The sequence below is a fragment of the Aplidium turbinatum genome, chromosome 3, assembly GCF_918807975.1.
Source record: "Aplidium turbinatum chromosome 3, kaAplTurb1.1, whole genome shotgun sequence".
Taxonomy (NCBI): Eukaryota; Metazoa; Chordata; class Ascidiacea; order Aplousobranchia; family Polyclinidae; genus Aplidium; species Aplidium turbinatum.
In genome coordinates, this window is record NC_137474.1 from 231,102 (window position 1) to 249,123 (window position 18,022).

Sequence of the window (18,022 nt, forward strand, 5' to 3'; positions counted from 1 at the left end):
CGATCTACAACAGCGGTGACAGAGGGGGTCCAGGAGACTGACAGGAAGATCCAAGAGATGCTGACAGGGGGTCCAGAAGATACTTTTTAACCCGGCTCGAAGGATTTTAGGAGACCGCAACTTTTCCAAGAAGCCCAAAAACTTGAAGAAAGCACTTCGCAGTTTTCTTAGAAATCCCTAATTTAGAACCCAAGGATGTCATTGCTACCAGGCATAAGTTATTTTCTCAATGGCTCTGTCTATAACAATGGTGAAGTTCAACAAGAGTTACGACAATCAGTTTTCATTTCTCTTCCTAAGAAACCAGGAACCAATGAAAGTGAAAACCTTTGCAACATCAGCCTCATGAGTTATGTTATGAAACAAAAAAAGTTCATCCTGAAATTTCGGGAGAACAATATGGACTTGTTCCAGATAAACGAACATGCAATGCAATACTTCTGCTCCGAACCATTTGTGAAAAAGCTATTGAAATGCAGGTCGATCTCTATCTTTGCTTTATTGACTACAAACAGGCTTTCGATCGTGTTAATTATGAATAGCTGTTGGAAATGTTCCATAAAGTTAATCTCGACGACAAGGATTTGAGAATCATACAAAACTTCTACTATCAACACAATGCAAAGATAATTATAGAAACAATTGAAAAAAGCTCGATTCCGATCAGGAAGGGAATAAGGCAAGGTTGTGTTTTCTCTCCCGACATATTCAATTTGTACAACGAACGTAACATGCTCTCCATTGAATATCTCAAAAGAATTAAAATAGGAGGTGTGAATATGAACAATATGATATGCGGATGACACCTGGAGGTGTGAACATAAACAATATGATATGCGGATGACACCTGGAGGTGTGAATATAAACAATATGATATGCGGATGACACCTAATTACTAATTGCCACTTCAAAAAGAAACACTCCAACAACTAGTTACAACAATTCAAGAAAAAAGCGAAAATTTTGTCATGAATATTAATGTTGAAAAGACTAAAAGCATGATCGTTATCAAGAAAACAAACTCTGTTCCAACTTGCAATATATTGATTTCAAACAGGCCAATGATACGAGTCAACTCTTTTAAATATCTTGGATCGTTCATTGCGAATGATGGTAAATGCGAACAAAAGATTAAAACAAGAATTGCTCAAGCGAAACAGGGTTTCCAAAACGCTGCATACATTATTCGAAACAAAAATTTACAATTCTCAACAAGGAAGCGTTTGTTAGCGTGGTATATCTTTCCTATTTTACTGTATAGATGTGAAACCTGGACGCCAAGCAAAGAAACGCAGAAATATTTAAACGTCGCTGAAATTTTGTTCATTAGGAAAATGCAACGAAAATCAGTTTCAGGCACAAAACAAATGAAGACGGACTAACCCAAACCAATCAAACCAGAACCCTCTTGAACAACATCATTAAGAGACAAACAAGATGTTTCGGCCATGTCAGAGGGAGGAAACATTACAACACATTGCGGGATAGCGCTCAAGTCCGCTTTCCCGCAATGCAGGATAAAGATAAACAAACAAACAAACATTGCTTTTGGAAAGATCACAGGAAAACGAGCTCGTGGAAAACAGCGCCTGACTTTCCTCAACAACCTCAAGGATCTTCTTCACGTTATAATCGCAACAATTTTTAATGCAGTCAAATATACCGGGATAACTGGAAGGAATTATGCATGAACGCGATTGAACGCCTAAGCCTGGAACAGGCATAGTACACAAAGAAGATAAAAAGAGAAATCTGCGTAATTAGTTTTTCCGATAATATTTACATAACAAATCAAGAGCTTGTATGCATAGATCAATGGCTATCAACAAATCGATTGTCTCTAAATGTCACCAAAACCAAACATATATTATTTTCAAGTCAAGGAAGCAAGACACTATCATGCAACCCACCCTTAAATATTCGAAAAAACAACATAGAACAAGTTGCTTCAATAAAGTTTCTGGGAATAATTATAGACGAGCATTTGTCATGGAAATCTCATATGGAAATCTTGCTTCAAAAAATAAGATCAACACTCTGCGTGACAAAAAAAATTAAGCCTTTCCTAAACAAACAAGCACTTCTCTCCATTCACCATTCTCTAGTTGAGAGTCAGATATTATATTGTATCTCAACATGGTGTCATGAAAACAAAACTACATTGCAAAAGCTGCAACGTACATGCAATAACTTTCTTCGTATTGTGTTTGACATTGACCTCAGAGAAAGCATAAAAGGTGTAATGGAACTCAATAATTTAAAATCGATCAACCACATGAAAAATACAGAGATTGCAACTTTCATGTTTAAATATTCAAAATAGCTACTTCCCACAACATTCAATGATATAATTATGTGTAAACAATCAAGTAGCCTAACAACAAGAAGTAATTCTCCTTATATTCCGATATATTGCAGAATTAACACTTGCAAACAATCAATACGGTACATGGGGCCAACAGTTTGGAACAAGCTTCCCCCTACTATAAGAAATGAATGCAAAACTGTAAAAGGCTTTAAATCAAAATTGAACAAGCTAAATCTTCCTTGAAATAATCCTATCTAAGAATTACATGCACCAAACTTACTAAGTTGAATGTTTTTTTTGTTTTTTTTTGCCCAGCAATGATAGACCAGTGTGTGTAGATTTATTAGCAAAATAGTAAGGTTGTAAGTACTCCTACTGGCCTTCTGGTTCTTGTGTTTTTTTTTGTCCACAGAAGTTCTACAGAGTCTGCAGAAGTTTTTCCATCCTCTTCGACCAATCGCCATCTTTCGGTGAAGCGGTGGCCATGTGCTCCAACCAGTTGTTTTATATCAATATCTTGGACTGGATCGTCATGCTTATTGTCTGATTGTTTATCTATTTTTCTAACATGCCGAATTGGATTTTTTTTTTGTTATGGTTTAACGTGTAAAACCTACGGTAACCCAATTTTATCATATTACTGTGACATGCCACTACTACTTCCCAGCTAGCGATACCTGTCGTTTTTGCATTAATTCAACGTTTGCTAATGTTGGATCAGTGTGGAGGTGACGAGTTTAGCTGACTGGGGTATAAAATTATCGCTTTATCAACGCAACTTTTATCAAAGCACGCTTGATATCTTCAAGACATAACTTCCCTGGGTATAATTGAATTTCCGCAAGATGATGATGTTGTTTTTGCTAGTTTGTTTTATTTGTTTTTGTTCCGTCGTCAAGTTATAGCCTATCTATTTTGTGAGTCGTGCAAGGCCTATGGTGCGTTGCGCTTGAAATGGCTTTGCCCGTGGTAGGATTTCTTTGTGGGGTTTTCTTTGCCTGCCTTGCTCTTCTTTGCTATGAGCTAAACGCATCAAGACGTGTTCCCCTAACGACCATCAGCACTCTTGATAACGCACCATGGCCGATCTTCATAGCAACTGTCCATACAAATCTTAAATATATCAGCTAAAGCTATGTGGGCTAATAAAGCTGTTGTTTTGTTTTGTAACATTTTCTTTTTTTATTTTCCCTTTATATCTTAAATTTTTCTGAAGGTGTTGCGACCGTGCCAAATTTCTTTCAACTCAATACCTTACTTCGGTCTCAAGCACGTTTTAACGTTCGCGTTTTGTCGCATCTACCTTTTTCTCGACCTTTGCTATGCTGACGTGTATTGTTTTGATATGATGGTCAGAAATAAAAACAACTGAACTGAACTGAACTGAACATATACTTTGATTTGAGAATGGATGCAAATTTAATGCTTTGTAACATACTTAATAATATGATAATACTTAATAATGCTTTGTAATATATTTAGTTGAGGGAATTGCGGGAATTAGGGAGGGAATTGAAGGAATTGTGAATGAACGCCTCAGCCTGGAACAGGCATGGTACATGAAGAAGACATTTGTGCATGGTACACGAAAAAAACAATGCACAAGTATGGTTTTTGTGGAAAGAAGACATTTACAACACACTGCTTTTTGTGGAAAGATCAAAGGAAAACGATCTCGTGGAAAACAGCGCCTCACTTTCCTAAATTAGCTCAAGGATCTTCTTCACGTTATAACCACAACAATTTTTAATGCAGTCAAATATACCGGGATAACTGGAAGGAACTATGCATGAACGCGATTGAACGCCTAAGCCTGGAACAGGCATGGTACACAAAGAAGAAAGCAAGGAAAGAGAAGAACGTTTTAGGTCACTGAGTTGAACGAAAATTTATTTCATGAAATGACTTCCGGCGTTTCTTCCAGAAAATTTGCTAATTCAGATCCGTTTCAAAAGTTATCCTTTCAACAATTTATTTTAAAGCGTTGAGAGCATTTAACGGCAACAATTCTGCTATGAAAAGCAAACTTACACAAAAAGATTCATCAGATGGAGAGGCGAGATTTGACCACGTCTTTCCATAATTCCACGTGATAAAGGTTTGATTGTGATGATTTCTCTCCAACATTTTGTTCGCAATAAACACGCCTCTCATACCCTGAGCCTGTCCATAGAAAGATCATTTCGTAACGAGAATTTACAAATCGCTGTTAGTTTGCAAAGTCAATAGTTTTTCAAGCACAATATTCAACATAGGCTATTGCAACTTATTCTATGATGGCTTCTCTTTCCATCTTTCAATTACCTTGTGCACATCCACCGTGAATACTTTGTTGTCACCACTTTTCATGTTGGAATATCGCACCCTTCTAAACGACAGAGTAAACTTTTCGCCTTTTGGGTCAGAGAAGTAGAGGCCCGCGTCTCCACGGTGATTGACTGCGCCCACAACTGCAACATTCTCTTCCGAACTCACAACATGGAAGTTCTGGGAAAAACAGAGAATTATTGTTTAGAATGCGCAATAGTTTAATAGACTCATGGTAGGCCTACGTGAAACATAAAGACTGCGAGATGCCAGACTATTAATAGATGGGCAGCCTGTAAGAGAGCAACATTTGAATTTCACTTGCCATTGAGATTTCCCTTCTGTTTCTATCTGTTAGATAATTAATACGTGTCTCTAAGTAAAATAGCTGTTTGCCATTTCTAAATACACTTGTATGCATGTGTATTTATTTAATAAAAATGTTATGGTTTTATCTATTGTCGCTCAACAACTGTCAAGGTCTTTTAGCGACAGTGTTTTAAATTTAATTTTATATCAGGTTTACGATGTCATCACATTATTACCCGACTTATTCTCATTGCGTTAGCGTTTAAAGTTTTCGATTTGACCTGACCTGGAATCGATCTCAGATCTACCAGCATTAGAGCCGAAGGTGAAATCGCTCAACCACTGAGCTGGTTGTGTATATATTTAAATCAAACTACTAAAGAAGTTTTTGTTTAAATATTATGCTTTTGGTCATTGCGTCTTTACATTCATTGCCTGTTGGTGGCACCGTATTCACTCTGCGAGACAAGGTTATGCTTTGTTATTTCAGCAAAGATACAGGTTTGTGCGTTTTTTTAACAAAAACTATTTCACTGTAAAGTTTGTAAAAATTTTCGGTCACAGAGGCCTTGCACTGGGGGTATCCAACCCGTGGCTCTTTGACCAAAAAGGTTGGAAACCCCTGCCTTGCACCTTCTATTGCCAGCAATCCGTAAATCAGTGGTGCTGGCCACTCAATTGTTGCAAACGAAATAAAACTCAAACCTCTGTCATTTCAAAGTATATGATCTGCAACAACTAAGATGGTGCAAAAATGATGTTGAAAAAACTAGCTTAAGCTTTAATTCTTCGGGAATTGCAACCAATCTGAAACAGAAACTTCACACAGGAGAAATTCTTGAAAAGAATCAAAGTAATATTGACCAACTATCCATAGCCGTACGAGACCAAACCATTTTTGGGGGGCAGAAGGTAGATTTGCCCAAATTTGCACGCTTTTATAAAAATTGTCCAAATATAATGTATGCGGTGCATGATAACAGTGAAAAACTTTTTGAAAAATCCCGTTTGTTGAAACTTTAAAACTTGTCCAGGGATACTTTTTGAACAGTTCAGGATTAAAATCTCGTTTTGCAGTTTCCCCTTGGCATTGCTTTTTGTCATACAAAATTAAAATCGGCTAGTGAGGACCTTCTGATATTATAGCATTTGTTATAGTTGTAATTTCTTCCTGATCATTTGACACACAATTTTCAATAGAATTATTACTTTCTGCTTCTTGGCTTAAATCCATAACTATTGGTTCTTTGTTTATAATCTCGGCAGATAATTCTTTCCCATGCAAATCATGATCTACTATTTCTACATTTCTGGCAGATGTCAAATTTACAATTTGATACATGAGTGGCCTCAGTTTTTTCCATATCCTTATCAGTGTTTACTTCATTAGCAACCTCGGCAATTGTTGACTCTTCATCTGCTCTAAAGCTTGTGTCACTGCTGGAAACATTCTGAGCGCTTGTTGTACCGATACTGAACGTTAACTGTCATTGCTTTGGATCTTCACTGACTTTTATAAATGTAATGTTACTATCCTCACTGTGTATCCTCTGCAAACAACTGGATCTGTCTCCACAGAACAAAAGTCAAGATATTAATGAAAAAAAGTGGAGCTGTAATGTTTCACACAAGATCTTGCAAAGCAAATACTTTGCCAGCTTGCATGGCAGGTTTTTGGTTTGGAAAGCTTTGAAATAAATGAATATATTATGATTGGTTTGAGATTATATATTTCAGCAGTAGCATTTTAAATGTTGGTGAAATATACATGACACAGTTGCATAAACAAACTAAATATATATATTTTTATTTTGGGGCGCAACTGCATCATTTTAATTTGGGTGGTTTTATAAAAGTAACCAAACAAAGCTAAGCAACACCACAACATTAACATTACATTTAACAGGTATAACATTTTTTCGTTAAATGTTGTGGTGTTGCTTAGCTATGTCCGTTTATGGAAGAAAAAGTACTGTAACCTCTCCACCCGAATTGTTTTATAAAAGTATTTACCAGATTTATATAAATTCATATTTTGTAGTTGCCCAAATCAAGATGATGCATTTATGGATATTATGAACAAAATTAAAGACTTTGTAAATTTTGATGCCGAGGCAACTGCATCATGCCAATTTGGGCAGTTTTATAAATAGACTATGATCAGATAATTTCAAAATTTTTTGTTGCCCAAATCTAAACGATACAGTTATGTAAATGGGAAAAATTAATCGATTTGTTCATTTTGGGGAAACTGCCTCACGCTAATTTGGGCAGTTGCATAAACAGACTAATCAGTTTAATCAGATAATTTCATGTTTTCAGCTGCCCAAATCAACACGATGCATTTGTGAAAATTAATACAATTAGCTTTATAGCAAATTTTGCGTTTTGATTTGGGCAGTTTCACAAAAGTATTAGAGACATATTTTGGTGGCTTCCCAAATTGGCATGATGCAGTTGGTTAAATGCATTTCGTACTACAGTTTGATCACCATGCAATACAATACATCATTACGGGTGTGCCAAATGAAAATTTTGCGGCACATTTCTTGTGCAAATATGAGACTATACTTAGTTTGACAGGCAAAAGATATTACTTTATAGTTTTTCTTAATTCCTGCAATTTTGTAGCTTTTCATATAGCAATTTTTGCCCTAATAATTGCAAGATTTTGCCCGAATTTGCGACGTTTCGAAACAACAGGGGGGGCAGCTGCCCCCTCTGCCCCCCTGGCTCGTACGGCTATGCAACTATCCATAGCTTTAACTGAAGCAGAACACATTCATAGATTGCGGTTGGAAGCCACGTATCTGTTACTTCACATATTGTTGTGTTCGACACAAACGAATTGACTTTATGACGACAAAATGTGTGGTTGGTAGCAGCAAGGCACAGATAATATTGAAATAAATTAGAAGATGACTTACGTAGTTGACAAGTTAATAAGAAACATATGTCTGCCTTGAAGCTCTGAAAACTCTGCATTTTATACAAATTGTTATGACGCAGACTTATAGCTTACTAGTAAGCTTATTAGGCTACGGATACGCAATACATGTAGGAGAAGGTGGGACAAAACGGACATTTGCTTTTTTTGAAAAAACTACAAACACAAATAACAATTTTTTTTCCATCTTTTAAAACTACTTGATTGAATATTTCACACAAAAAAATTGAAACTTTTGTGCCGCACTCGGAGGCAAACAGGTCAAAATAACTTTCTCAGTACTTTGTCATAAAACTTGTCCACTAAAATGTGATGATGCCATCAAGACTTTTCCAAAAAGTGTGACTAGTTTGGAGGCTTCACCGGTATGGTTAAACACAATGCTCGCTGTTCTATGGTGAGTAGTCAGGTAGTGCTGACGTCGGGAAGATCGCTCCTTCTCAACTGTGCATATCCTTGGCGACAGTTAGTTTAGTTGTTTTCTTTCCACAAAGGTAAAAATTCAATTGACTGAAAAAAGCAGCGGTAGGGAATTATGTGGTATGAATTAGTGGTGCGATACTGATGATGGGAGAAAATGGCCTCATCTCAGCCTCATGGGCGAAACACGTGTCTATCGCTGTCAGTTCTTGCTACACTCGACTGCCGAGAAACACAATCTGGGGTGTCCCATCTTTAGTCGATATTACAATATTTTGCTTCCACCTTCCATGTAGTGCCTATTGGTGAGAAAACTGCGGGTGTGCAATTTTAGCTCAATATTTCAATTTTTAAGGGGTTCTCAAATGATCTGAAATTTAACATTTAGACATTTTTTTACCAAAAAAGGAACTTTTTGACCAACTTGAGACCTCCATAAATTTATTTTTTTACTTCAACTTTTTGGTCAATGTCTTCTATCCTTCTCTATCATATTTTAATGAGGAGCAGTCATAAAAACTTTGTGTGACACAATTAATAACAATGTAACCCCCTCAGCACAAAAAACAGCGTTGTCCGTTGATGTTTTAGTATATCCACTGTTAAATGTATAGTATATCCCAAGTACATCCATTTTAAATGATTTTTGAGCAGTTGCATCACATTCTAGTATTTAACAAATAAATAAAAACTGCATAATGTCACATAAACCGAAGTGTAGCAATAATTTTGAACAATGGCGATCTATCTTCACAGGCTTCCACAACGTGTAAAACTGTAATAATTTTTGGAGGTCGATGTAAGTCTGATTTTGAACTCTTGGCTAAATGTGTTTCATACCTCTTTGAAACGATAGTTTTTAGAACCCAAAGTGTGATTAAACAGCGAAAATCACTGCAAAACTCCTAATTTCACGAAGCATGACAAAACTTTAAATGATACCAGTGTTGCCAGACGTGCTTCGGATTCCAGCACACGTATCAAAAGCTAGTTCATTATTTGTATGGTAACTCTCCTGGACTACCTCTCTCCTGGACTACTCTCTCTCCTGGACTACTACCTTAACGCGGTGAGAGAGTTTCAGTGCCTCGATGACCTCTAGAGCTATACTGGCGGGAGCATCTGCCAGGGCAGGAGAGCCCTCTAGTCCAGTAAAACAATCTCCTAGTAATGGTGACACAAAATCAAATCACTCTCTTCCAACCTGCCATGAGCCAGCATGGAAGCAGTACGGCTTGTGAAATCACATGGAATAATATGTCAACCAATAGTATCGCATCTAAGAGGAGGCTACCTCCGAATCCTCGCATGTCGACCAGGAGGGCACATCAGCAGCTCCGGACTGATGTGACAGTTACGACCAGGGGTTTGCATCAGCAGCCTCGGACTGATGTAAGATAAGTGAACAGAGGTAACAAAAAGAAAAATAAACAAATTTTCAACCTATGCACATACAACCCAAGGACAATCAATGACTTAAACATCACGCACTTGAAACAATGTTCCATGAACTCGAAAATGTGAATTGGGATGTGGTCGGTCTAGCTGAAAGCAAAGTCATGAAAAGCCAAATTACAATTCATAACACCTCTAATCACAAACTATTCCTATCAAGTAATGAAACCTCTCGATCTAACGGAGTCGGCTTCCTGGTACACAAATCCTATGCTCCCTTTCTGGAAGGATGCCAACCTATATCTGACAGACTTGCTGTGTTACGTCTTCAAGGAAAATTCTCAAAACTAGTTCTCATACAGTGCTATTTCCCTACCTCATCCCACCGCGATGAGGAAGTCCAAGAACTATATGACAAAATCCAAGCTATCATTGACAACGTACCAAAAAGAGATCATCTCTTCATTATGGGAGACTTCAGCTGCAAACTAGGTCAACTACATAAAACTTTCCAGTCATCAATTGGAAAACACACTCTGGCGACCGGAAATACAAGAGGCGAACTACTGAGCCAGTTCTGCGTAAAAAACAACCTCCAAGTCACTAACACATGGTTCCAAAAGAAAAAAAAAATGTTGTTTACTTGGACCTCTCCTGACGAGAAGACAAAAAACCAAATAGACTTTATCCTATCATGCATCTTGCCCTCTAGACTTGACGTCCTGAACAGCTCTACCTTGAATACTGCCGACATATCAGACCACAGAATGATACATACTTTGCATCGTAGCTGCTGCAATAATCTCAGAAACAGAAAATGAGTGTACAACTGGATTCACCATCGGCGGTCATGTAATATCCAACTTAAGTTACGCAGACGATATGGCCATTTTGAATAATTCTAAACTGAAAATGCAGGAATACCTAGATGCTCTGTCAAAAAATGCTGCTAAATTCGGCCTCCAAATAAATGTGTCCAAAACCAAATGTATGACAACCGACAAAACTAACAACACTCTCAATCTCACACTCTATGGAAAACAAATAGAACAAGTACCAGAATTCATATATCTTGGCCACCGACTATCCGCGACCAACGATGGAAAGACTGCAGTGCAACACCGAATCGGCTTAGGCTGGGCAGCATTTGCAAAGAACAAAAAGATTCTAACATCCAATAAACTCCTATTCAAACTGAAAGCAAAAATTTTCAACACCTACGTTTTACCAGTCGTGCTATACAGTCTAGAATGCGTAAATTGGACATCATCAACAATGAAAAAACTCACTACCTTCCAAAATCACATCATGAGAAGCATGACCAACAAAAAGTTACTTGATCACACGAAAACAGAAGATCTTCTAACTATGACAAAACTACATCCAATTGCAGCAGTAATAAAATCAAAAAATTTAAAACTGATCGGCCACACTAAAAGATCACAATTCGGAATCAGCAAAGTTTGCACAGAAGGAAAAGTAGAAGGAAAAAGAAAACGTGGCAGACAACCAAAACGATGGCTAGACAACATTCAATCATGGACTGGACTCAACTTGACGACACTGGGCGAGTTGGCTCAAAATCGCCACTCTTGGAAGCAAATAAGCCATGTTGATGATGAAGAGGTCAGAAGCAGCTCAATATGTATAAAATTACAATATTTAGCAACTACTACCTAAAACATCAACTTATACCAGCGAGTTAAACTTAGCTGGCAAGAGTAGCAGGTTGGCATCCAGACAAGCTTAAAGGTTGCACGTTGGCACAGCCTACTGTGTATGTAGGTCGCCATAATTTGCATTTATAATGGCGTCATGAAAGCGCAATTCCTAATAATCTAGTTTGTGTTAACAGTTTATATTTTCTTGCTTTGTTCTCTTGCTGAAATTTTTTATATAAGATGCAATTGCCAGAAATAGGTCATGCCTTAAGCATTCTTTCCTCATGGCTACTTTTCACAAAATTTTGGAGATCCTAATGTCCTTCAGCAGTGTTGTTAACAACCGGAATGTTGTTTATAAAATTAAGACATTATGTGAAAAAGCCAATTAGTGGCCAGCTTCTACAAGACAACTGAAGACATCTTATGTTATGTTGTCCCATAATTAATTTTTGTCAACTTTGTTTAGTCAATTTCAAGTTCTGCACACCCTAGTGGGCACTCACCGTATGACCACCGGTTGGGAAGAACTGAGCTTTCCTGAAACTTCCTCTATTGTGTGACACGTACAACTTTTGGAATGAATTGACTTTCTACAAAGCAAACATTTAATAAGTTATTGATTGCGTCATAGAACAAAAATGTTTGTTAATGTTTTTATACTAACTTTCTCATCTACTTCTACCATATACTACAACTAAGAACACTTATTTCTCGCACAAGCAGACTATAACAGCGGGGTTTCCAGTGACCCTATTGCATTAGGAAGGTTCGCATGAACTATTAGGGTTCCATGCGGTGCAGGTTAAGGACTGAAATTTTATTTTTAATTAAACTTTAAGCGATTTAAACAAACAAGCTTGTCGCATCATTAATTTCACTTGTTGTTGAATCAAAACAATCCTCAATAACAAAGTCCAAACAAATTTAAAAACAGTGGACTGCATTATTTTGTTACTTGTTCACTAGAAGAACACTAGAAAAACTAAAAATACTTCAAGTAACTATAATATTACGATGCATTATAGGCAAATAGACGTTGTTTTATGATCTTTTTAGAAGGGTACCTCAACAAAAACAAAGTTGTTTTGGACTTGTAAAGAGTTGGCAGCCACAGGGCCAACAGCGTCGCATTCCGGTTGGAAAGGAGAAGGGCTGCAGTCGGGAACAATGCATGATCGGACACGATACGTATCTAAGATTGTTTCCAAATAAACAAGTGAATGTGACGATTCAATTTAAAAAACTTTTCCAAATAATTTCATATTTTCTTTTTGAGCCACGATTTGCAACGATTGCAAACATGCGCGATGCATTCCAATAACTGGCTTGCTTCCCTTACGAATGTCACTCTCAGGTTGACTTTCTTAATAACTGTGGACAAGTTAATGAGACGAAACCGAAATTTTTTCATGGCATGTCAATTTCAAAACATGTTGTCACACGGGATTCCACAATGAGATTCCACTTTGGAAAACCAACCCTACAAAATGACGTCAGTGAGCGTTCTTTTGCGTAACAAACGCACGTATCGAGGCAGCCACAATCGCAACCGCTGTCTACGTTGTGACATCATCATTTGGTTGGCTGGGTAGTGGCTACCAGTCTCGCGATTAATTGCATTGTGACGTCATGACAATCACTCACTTAGCGACCACTCTGTGACGTCAAGGTACTCCATGTGAACGACGCGCAAGGAATCAAACTCCGGAGAATTTCCTCCTTCGTTGTTGTCTTTGACGCCCCAAAAGTATCTGCATAAGGGGTTTATCCCATGGATTTAATTGATTAAAAGAATTCTGCTTAGTTAGCTTAATTTAATGATTGAATGCGTAACGCTCCGTACACCGAAGCCACCAGTGCACAGCACCACAGTGATATTCCAAAAGACTCGTTGAATATTCATACACCGCACACCCCTCGCTCCAAGGTTGAATTATTCTTTTTACAAGTTAATTAAACAACCTGAAATCATAAACATTGTGATGTCACAATCATAGTTGTGTGGTAAAGCTCACACAAAACATGTTTTTCATAAAGCAATATTGCTCGTTGCACCACGCTCTCACCTTTCGGGAGTTACCATATCCTGCAGTTTAGACCACGTCCGCCCCAGGTCTAAAGATACAAACAGCTGCGAAGATGACAACGTGTCAGTATTGTCAATGAAAAGCGAACCCGCGCAGAAAACGGCGTCCCAGTCTCTGCCGTTCAATTTACATTACTATAAGCAACTGCGCCATTTACCATGCTCCAGTTGCGGTGTGCATGGTCTGCGCACACTGGATGACCAATCAATCTAATGGTTACTTGACACCTGCTGTACATCTAGACCAGTAGTTCTCAAAGTAGGGTCCGTGGTCTTTTAAGTGTCCGCGAAGCAATATTTTCGGACCTCAAAGCACTTTCGAAACAACGCTGTAAGTTTTTCTAAAATTTGTACGTGCTTGCAATATTAAAGCTAGCAAACTTCATCTTTTCTTTCTCTTGCGCCGGACACTTGCCTTTTCACGTCTTCATTGCGGCAGATTGAGCGGTGGGCAGTCTTTTTTGCTGATGACATAGGCGTAATTGAAATCTGCTTTACCATTATTGGAGACAAGCCAACACGCGTTTCCATTAATGGAGATGAAATTCGCCATTACTTTCCCAACCTACAGGATCTTCAAAAATAATTTCATGAACAACCCGTTTGGAACTAAAGTTAGCAATTTTCCTTCAGAAGACAACTAAATTCAAGAACAGTTTGTTGGTTTTGTGAATGATAGGGATGCAAGACCTACTTTCTGGGGGATGTGTTACGACTTTTTACGACCCTGATATCGTTGACGAGTGAATTTTTAATTGCACGTAACAAATGAATGATCAGGCTAATTGCAGTTTTAGTACGAATTTCCCTTAATTTTATGGTAGACCGTGAGTCGATGAAAAAATTGCATGGAGACCAATACACAAATTCTTGAAAGAAGTTTGAGAACCACTGATCTAGACCGAGTCACCACCACTGCTCAAGGGTGGTGAAAGGCAAATCCCCTCGACCCTTAGAGTGGCGAAGAAGAAAGGTTCAAACAAAAAAGAATTCAGTTTGGAAAGCTTCAGATGTTGTTTCTCTTCAACGTTTCGCAATTGTGAAACTTTGGTTTCAAAAAGTTTTTCAAGTTAGGCTAAATAACTTTATCAAAACAGCACACCCACTCATTGCATTGCATTTGAAGCAACCAGCATTTTATTGGAAGTTATGAAGTTGCGGTAGATGGCAGGATTTATTAGATCACAAACACAGACAACCAAGCGACGATGTGCAACATTTCAACACTAATAGTGATTGTAGAAACTTTTATTTTCCGATTGAGAAAATTGTTTTCAAAACTTAATCTTTGCACCTTGGCATGTTGAGGTTTTGAACCCATAATGCAGGTTTAGTCACCGACGTAGACAAAGTAAACTTTTTGCTTTTAAAGCGTTGTTATCTGTAAACTATTCCATCCCCTGCATGCCTTTGCGTAAGCAGTTGACCTTAAAGTGCGTTTCCCCAGAGCACGACCAGTTGCATCATTTTATCGCCCTTCCGTTGCAGAGTAGAATTTTTACCCACTGCGTAGTCAGATTGGAATTCTTTCAATTACAATTATTGTAAGGAACTTAAAAAAAAAAAAGAAAAAAAAAGATGTTTTCAGCTCTCTTCCTCAATACAAAGATCGCTATAACTATGCCGTCACAATTGCTGTTTGTTTACGTATTTTGTACTATATTCTGTTCTTGATTGCTATAGCTGACAAGTCGATGAAGTGCAGCATTAAAACGATCAACAACTCGATTGGTTCCTGTATTGGCGACAAGCAACTTATTTGGCGTTGCTTGCTTCATGCGTAATTTTTTATGTTTCCGTTTCGCATTGATTCAAATGATTGCACTTAGTGCATAATTTCCTATAACAGTCAAATGTGCAGTCCATTGTGTGGCAGAAGATATGAAAATAATGGGAGTGAAAGAAGAAGATGCTGCTGACAGATTGATGTGGAGGATTGCAATCTGCACCAGCGACCCCACTTGAAGTGAGAATAAAGCCAGAAGAAGAAAAAGAAGAACCACAAGCCAACAAAATAAAAGATAAATAAATAAAAAAATTGCTGCCAGCTGTGCAAACCAGTGAATTGATGTCTTCCCTTTAACGCTGGATTTTGTGTGGTGTTCATGCACATCAACAAACCAGAATGCATTTAAATTTTTCAGGGCATGTCATTTATAGAACGTCAATATAGTTGTATATTATTGATATCTTAGCGTATCTAAAAGTCGAATGTAGTCAAACGTACAGTTGCCTCGTTGCAAACAATTGCAATTTTCGGCGATCTCGGATTTTACCTTTTTCGCGTCTTTGTCGTAACCTAGCAACCAGTCTTCCTGATCAGGATGGAAAGTGATCTTGTCCAAAGAGAAAGGAATCTGTTGCTTCTGGAAGCTTTCTCCTTCATCTTCAGTGATCCAAATACGTGACGAGTGATTGAACATATCCGTAAAAATTAGCTGCACCCAAAATGTAAACAACAACAAATAACACCGATTGTTTATACAACTTATTTTACGATTTCTGTGGGATGAAACAAGGTCATTCAACTCATCAGTACATTGCGAACAAACAAGGTCGTTCCACTTTTCAGTATATTGCGAACAAACAAGGTCGTTCCACTCATCAGTATATGGCGAACAAACAAGGTCGTTCCACTCATCAGTATATTGCGACCAAACAAGGTCGTTCCACTCATTAGTACATTGCAACCAAACAATCGTTCCACTCATCAGTGCATTGCAAACAAACAAGGTTGTCTCACTCATCAGTACATTGCGACCAAACAAGGTCGTTCCACTCATCAGCACATTGCGACCAAACAAGGTCGTTCCACTCATTAGTACATTGCGACCAAACAATCGTTCCACTCATCAGTGCATTGCAAACAAACAAGGTTGTCTCACTCATCAGTACATTGCGACCAAACAAGGTCGTTCCACTCATCAGTGCATTGCGACCAAACAAGGTCGTTCCACTCATCAGTATATTGCGACCAAACAAGGTTGTTCCACTCATCAGTACATTGCAAATAAACAAGGTTGTCTCACTCATCAGTACATTGCGACCAAACAAGGTCGTTCCACTTATCAGTACATTGCGACCAAACAAGGTCGTTCCACTCATCAGTACATTGCGACCAAACAAGGTTTTCCACTCATCAGTACATTGCAAACAAACAAGGTTGTCTCACTCATCAGTACATTGCGACCAAACAAGGTCGTTCCACTTATCAGTACATTGCGACCAAACAAGGTCGTTCCACTTATCAGTACATTGCGACCAAACAAGGTTGTTCCACTCATGAATACATTGCGACCGAACAAGGTCGTTCCACTCATCAGTGCATTGCGACCAAACAAGGTTGTCTCACTCATCAGTACATTGCGACCAAACAAGGTTGTTCCACTCATCAGTGCATTGCGACCAAACAATAAATCTGTGTGAGTGACAATAGAACCGATCGATGGGAGATATGAAACAACGCTGTAGATCCCTTCTCGCTCGACTGAGGTTATCAGGGGTTATTCGTAAAATATTTTGTCTTTACGCAGTATCTCTTTGCAGGGAAAATCGAGGGTAATGGATTTGGAGTTGAAACGATATTTAAAAGTTATGAATCGGGGACGGAAAACATCGCAAAACCTGGTTCTAATGTGGTATAAAGCGAGTCACAAAACATCACTTTTTAAAAAAGTTACTTCTTTTCTTTATTTCCTTAGCATTTTCCACCCTGAACTATTTCATCAAAAATAGGGAATAGGTTCCTTAGCCCCCTAACAAAGTCATTCATGCAAACCGACAAAAGATCAGAAATAAACCAATAATCATTTTCAACGTCTTTGTGGAGTTCACTCACCTACCTACTCAGAGTAAAAACAATTCGATCTTAATTAAAACAAAAACTAATCCTTGCTCAACCACTTCACTGAAGTAGTTGTGTTGAGAATGCGAAGTTGTATACTTCCCTCCTCTGTCACAGACCTGGTCGGAAGAGCTGCATGGATTAGATTGGAAGAAGACAAATATTTTATCGAAATATGGCTAATGTTTGTCAGCAATTTTCTAGTCACTCTCAGCTGAGCCAGGTATAGTTTATATTTACTACAACCAACATCAGGAAATACGTCATAGTTCTCCTGCAAGATACATTCAGCTCACCTTCTTCTTGTTGGCATTTGCTGCGTTATAATATTTTAAGATTGTGTCGTCATCAAACATGGCGTTGATGTTATCAAACGTTTTTCCATAATCCACTGATCTGCATCACAGAAATTATTGCGTCATTCTCCTTGATACGTCATAAAGTGTATAATGATCTATCAGTGTTATCATGCGAGAACTAACCTGAAGAGAGCGCTATTGGATACCCCTGCCGGGCTCGGCCGCTTTCTATCCAACAGAAAAACAACCTAAGAAAGTTAACATTAATTCAAAAGCATGTTTCTCGGCACCCGATTGCAGCAAGAATTGACAGCGATAGACACCGTGTTTCGCCCATGAGGCTGGGTCCGTCAGTATTGCACCGTATTCTTGCCACAAGGGTATTCGACCGCCTGTTTGGTGTCTATCGGTGTCTATCGCTGTCAATTCTTGCTAAAATCGGC

At 38.2% G+C, this 18,022-nt stretch overlaps 1 protein-coding gene across 1 annotated transcript in view; it reads right to left on the bottom strand.

Annotated features, from left to right (window-relative positions):
• The window catches only part of LOC145767173 (VPS10 domain-containing receptor SorCS1-like), a 35,449-nt gene extending 17,776 nt beyond the window's left edge, over positions 1-17,673 (bottom strand). Inside the window, exons 1-8 of the mRNA XM_082578945.1 lie at positions 17,577-17,673; positions 15,713-15,874; positions 13,417-13,481; positions 12,995-13,101; positions 12,415-12,542; positions 11,854-11,940; positions 4,613-4,795; positions 4,340-4,471 (exon numbers count right to left, since the gene is read on the bottom strand). Coding sequence (XP_082435071.1) covers positions 4,340-4,471; positions 4,613-4,795; positions 11,854-11,940; positions 12,415-12,542; positions 12,995-13,101; positions 13,417-13,481; positions 15,713-15,874; positions 17,577-17,636 — 924 coding nt within the window. The 5' untranslated portion in view covers positions 17,637-17,673. The remainder of the gene's footprint in view (positions 1-4,339; positions 4,472-4,612; positions 4,796-11,853; positions 11,941-12,414; positions 12,543-12,994; positions 13,102-13,416; positions 13,482-15,712; positions 15,875-17,576) is intronic.
• Between the last annotated feature and the right edge of the window lie 349 nt (positions 17,674-18,022).